At 40.5% G+C, this 5,072-nt stretch overlaps 1 protein-coding gene across 1 annotated transcript; it reads left to right on the forward strand.

Annotated features, from left to right (window-relative positions):
• Positions 1-888: 888 nt before the first annotated feature.
• Positions 889-4,630, forward strand: LOC306942289 (C-type lectin domain family 17, member A-like). The gene is made up of 6 exons (XM_079528098.1): positions 889-1,181; positions 1,528-1,611; positions 3,149-3,244; positions 3,353-3,486; positions 3,703-3,842; positions 4,267-4,630. Exons 1-6 carry the CDS (start codon positions 1,022-1,024, stop codon positions 4,388-4,390), a joined length of 738 nt encoding a protein of 245 aa, XP_079384224.1. The 5' UTR covers positions 889-1,021; the 3' UTR covers positions 4,391-4,630.
• Positions 4,631-5,072: the final 442 nt, after the last annotated feature.

Consider the following 5,072-nt stretch of genomic DNA (forward strand, 5'->3'; position numbering starts at 1 on the left):
TACAAATCGCCACAACTCCTCAACGCAGCGTCCGATTGCGGTGAAACTGTGCATGCCTATTCCCACTACTAGGCTGAGGAAGAAATGCCACTTGACAGTTTTCATATCAGACTCATGGTGGCGCTACAACAGGCCAAGTCGCCACACACACACACACACACACACACACACACACACACACACAAACACGTTTACATTACTCCTAAACATTTTTCCAAACATCACACACACTCCTATCCTCCTGGTGGAGACCAGGAGGATAGGAGTGCCCAGAAGGGCACTTTTTCTGTGCCCAGAAGGGCACTTTTTCTAGTTTGAGTACTGCGTCTCCCCTGTATTTTTGAGTGGTGTAAACCACTCCTACAACTGGCTTTTTTGTGCAGAAAAAATGAGCATGGTTGCTATGTTCACCCTGTTGTAATGACGTAATGAAATCACACCCGGGTGAACAGGGTGAACATAGCAACCATGCTCATTTTTTCTGCACAAACAAAGCCAGGTAATGAAATCACACCCGGGTGTGATTTCATTACGTCAGACATGATTTCATTACGTCAGACAGACCTTACACCACTCAGTTCACACGGGTGTGATTTTTTTTAATCAAATCTCGTGTTTCTCGTGGATGGCTCTGATGGAATTGATAACTTTCCACGAGATATCTCGTGGATAGCATGGGTTAAAGTGACTGACGTCTAGGGGCGTCAGTCGGAAGGGGCGTCTATGTATATATGTCTATGGGCACCGGCATCATTGCTGAGGAAATTCACACCACAGCAGCTGCTTTCTGATTGGCTGGAAGCAGTGCAATTTCAGCACATCCTCATCCTCTCTCAAACTTCCTCTCTTCTGTTCCATCAAGCTGTACAAGGAGAGCAGTCTGAAAACCCACTACAATATCTGAAGACGTGTACACCTCAACTGGAGTCAATTCAACTCAGAAACTCAACTCAACTCAATTCAACTCAGAAACTCAACTCAACTCAATTCAACTCAGAAATTCAACTGAACTCAACCTAAAATGTCTGAAGACATCTACACCACACCAGAACCGACCGACGACACTTATGAAACCCTCCGAGGTTCTGACCCTGAGAACACAGCACGGCATGGAGGTATAGAACTAACCGTCTACGAAAACCTCCGAGGTTCTGACCCTGGGAACACAGCACAGCATGGAGGTAAAAACAAAGAATACTATTACTACTACTACTACTACTACTACTACTACTACTACTACTACTACTACTACTACTACTACTACTACTACTACTACTACTACTACTAATAATAATAATAATACAATGATTTAAGTAACACATCTATCAATCTTACGCAATAGCAGTTGTCGGCGCAGCCACATCACAGAGCCTCTCTTGGTGCAGCCACATCACAGAGCCTCTCTTGTCAATGCTTTATTGGATGTGTTTAATGGAATTCGCTTTTATTCACATGCGCAACACAATACATGTGCTCTGCCTTAATGTATACAATAATAGTGAAAATGTGTCTGATGTTTACATTCAGGATTTAAGAAGAATGTCTTCAAAGCTGTTGCAGCGTGTGTGGGGCTGCTCCTATTGGCTGGCATCATTGTCCTGGTCATACTCAGTGAGTAGCATTTGTTTTTCTAATCAAAATGTAAATCTCCAAAGTAACTAGTAACTAAAGTTTTCAAATAATTGTAGTGGAGTAAAAGTACAAATGTTGGCTCTGAGATGTAGTGGAGTAGATGTAAATGTATTGGAAATTGGAATACAGTCAAGTAAAGTACAAATACCTCAAAATTGTACTTAAGTACAGTATTTGAGTAAATGTACTTAGTTACTTTCCACCACTGGGTTAACGGCAGGAGGATGAGTTAACAAAACGTCAACAAAGAGAGAAGTATATGACCAAGCTGATGACAAAAAAGATTACGAAAGAAAGGAGAGAGACAGAAGACACAGAAGTGGTCAATGTTATCCTCAACTTCATATTGACATCTGTTGTCCAGATCATATCTCACACCAGGGCTGCAGGGCTGAATCATTCAGGCCGCGGTAGTCAAGTCATACACCCAGCATTTACTTTAGAATCATATGATAGACTGACTGATCAGCTGGTTATGTTCTTTCACCACTTTATTATGTGTATATGTAACAATACATAACATTATATGAGAGCCGCTATAATTAAGATTTCCAGGGTGAATGCCTCTGACTTAATTGGCCTAATTTTCTACAGTGCCACCCTGCTCTTTGGGCCCTGCAGGGCTTGTGCCCAGAATTTCCCATTCAGGAATCCAGCTCTGACGCATCCCCAAAGCTAGTTAGTGCAACCAGTCTATTGTAATTGTAACACTTTATTAGTGTGGTTGCCTATGGGCAACCATACTATTGTTCCCCTTACCTTTTCTTTTCATTCATTAGTGTGGGCAACCAGACTATTGTAATGTAACACTTTATTTATTATTAGTGTGGTTGCCAGACTATTGTAATTGTAACACTTTATTTTTACTGGAGTAAGACTTTTTTTGAAACGCTACTCCCACAGTTTTGACTGTAGGCACTTGAGCCATGTCAAATCGACGACTTCATCGGGAATGGTGTGCTTGCTCATTGCTAAGAGAAATGTTGTATAGTTGAATTGATATTAATTAATTAGTGAATTCATTTTCCCCATTCACTTAACATGGGAAGATCTAAAAGTCCAACTCAAGTATTTTTGAGTTGGACTATGTAAGCGACTGCGGCAACCACACTTTGCAATTTTTGAAAATTGCGACCTTTCTAGTTCATAATTAGACGGGATGATTTAGATCGCGAGTTATGAACGTTTTAAGATTTTCGTTGTCGTCCGCTAAACAGGCAGGGAGCATTTTCGATGACGTGTCACTGTTGTGCAACACCGAGGATTGGGCAACAAGCGCTCCTAGGCTGTGGAGCGATGCGTCAAGTGCACTGACCGTGCACTTGAACTTGACGGTGATCTCCGTCTGGGGCCCTTAAACTGTTAACTGTCTGTCCTTGTGGACACATAGATATTTTACAATGACAAACGCTAGAACTTCAACCCTGTGCCAACCGGACACCTCTATTTGTCTCATTGTCAAATGCAATAAAGTTGGATGTAAACCTAATCAGTTTGTTGATTTTCCTTCTTGCAGATTTGGACCTGACTAAACAGAGAGACCAGTGGAAGACCAGTTATGAGTTACTGACCAGACATGACAACCTGACCGAACTGAAGAGGATTCATTGTGGTCAGTGAGACATCACTGTTTTTATACATTCTTATATCATGTTGTTCAGCATTTGTCATTAATCTGATCACATTAAAAACAGTGTCTAACATTATATTTTGTTGTTAGAATCACGTGGATTTACATTAGGTGGTGATGGGTGTTACTACCACTCTACTGAGGTGAAGACCTGGGAGGACAGCAGAGCATTCTGTACAGCCAGACAATCTGACCTGATGACCATAAAGAGCAGAGAGAAGCAGGTGAAGTGTGTGTGTGTGTGTGTGTGTGTGTGTGTGTGTGTGTGTGTGTGTGTGTGTGTGTGTGTGTGTGTGTGTGTGTGTGTGTGTGTGTGTGTGTGTGTGTGTGTGTGTGTGTGTGTGTGTGTGCGTGCATGCTGTAACCTACTCCATCTAGTTGAGACACACATCTAGTATTGTACAGATTGTACTTCAGTAACCAGCTGCTTGTCTGTCCAGGACTTTGTTGACAGACTCTTTGGCGGAAACAAGTATGTGTGGTTTGGACTGACCGACAGAGAGTGGTTTGGACTGACCGACAGAGAGACATGGTGTGACGGAGTGTGGAAGTGGGTGGATGGAACAACACTGACCACAACGTAAGACTTTACCTTCATTATTCTACTGAGGCCGATTCTAAAAACGCCTTCTAAATACTGACCTAAGTTTTCTGAAAAACAAATATTTATATAGCAGCATCACATTTATTTAATACTGTACATACTGTACAGAACCCCAAAAGGGGTTCCCGTCCAGAATGGGTTAAAGAAAACATTTTAACTACATTTATTTTCAGCAAACTACATTTCACATTATTTCCTCTTCATATTTATTTCTAAATGGAATCAAAGGCTATAATACAACAGTTACTCTGTATCCGTTGTCTATTTCATTGTCCAGTTAATTTGTACGTAAATATATAATGTAATATAATTTGAAGTCATGATTAAAAAAAACCTAAACATTCAGATGAAATCCTTGTTGTGAAGGTATTGTAATGTATTAATGTTTCTACTTCTACAGGTACTGGGAGCCTGGTCAGCCTAATGGTGGGGAAGTACAAGACTGTGCTAGGTTGTATAATGGAGGATGGTACGACGATCCATGTGGGTTAAGACGCTATTGGATTTGTGAAATAGTTTTCTAGAGATATGCATTAACTAGTAATAGTTGTGTATCTGCAGCACCTGATTAACCCTTTGTGGTGCCTGGAGCTACCACCCGCCTGTGGGGGGGTGAGGGTGGGGGGTTTCAAATAGACAATGAGCTTGTAGATCTGCTATTTTGGGAAATATTCCCCCCATAATAGTCATGCTGGGGTTCAAGAGGATAATTCATATTTCCATTATTCAGATAAAGGGGAGACTATGTAATGTAACATGTAATCAATGAATAACAGCCATCTGTTCCATTTTAACACCACAGACAGATAGATCAATAAAGTGTTTTTGCATGGGTTTGGTCCAAATCAGTTTGTTAAAGGACCACTTCACCACTTTTCAACATATCTTCATATAATAGGTCCTCACTAATAATTCTCAAAGATTCTCATTAACTTGATTAACTTGTTGATTGCTTGTTCTGTGCTCACTGTTCAGCACCTCTTAACTTTATTTTGAAAAGTATTTTCTTACTTACTTACTTACTTACTTACTTACTTACTTACTTACTTACTTACTTACTTACTTAGTAATTTAAAGTGGCCAGAAATGTGTTTGCTTCAGTGTTGTTTTTGACAGCCATAGTCTCTTGAATAGTTTTCATTTAGTTTTAGTCACATTTTAGTCACCCGGAATGTTTTAGTGTTAGTCTAGTTTTAGTCGACTAAA

Source organism: Electrona antarctica (genome assembly GCF_951216825.1).
Source record: "Electrona antarctica genome assembly, chromosome: 18".
Lineage (NCBI taxonomy): Eukaryota > Metazoa > Chordata > Actinopteri > Myctophiformes > Myctophidae > Electrona > Electrona antarctica.

Coding starts and splice junctions, on each gene's coding strand:
- LOC306942289 (XM_079528098.1), top strand. CDS start 1,022: ATGTCTGAAGACATCTACACCACACCAGAACCGACCGACGACACTTAT. Junction 1,612..3,148: donor CATTGTCCTGGTCATACTCA/GTGAGTAGCATT, acceptor TCCTTCTTGCAG/ATTTGGACCTGACTAAACAG. Junction 3,843..4,266: donor GGAACAACACTGACCACAAC/GTAAGACTTTAC, acceptor CTACTTCTACAG/GTACTGGGAGCCTGGTCAGC.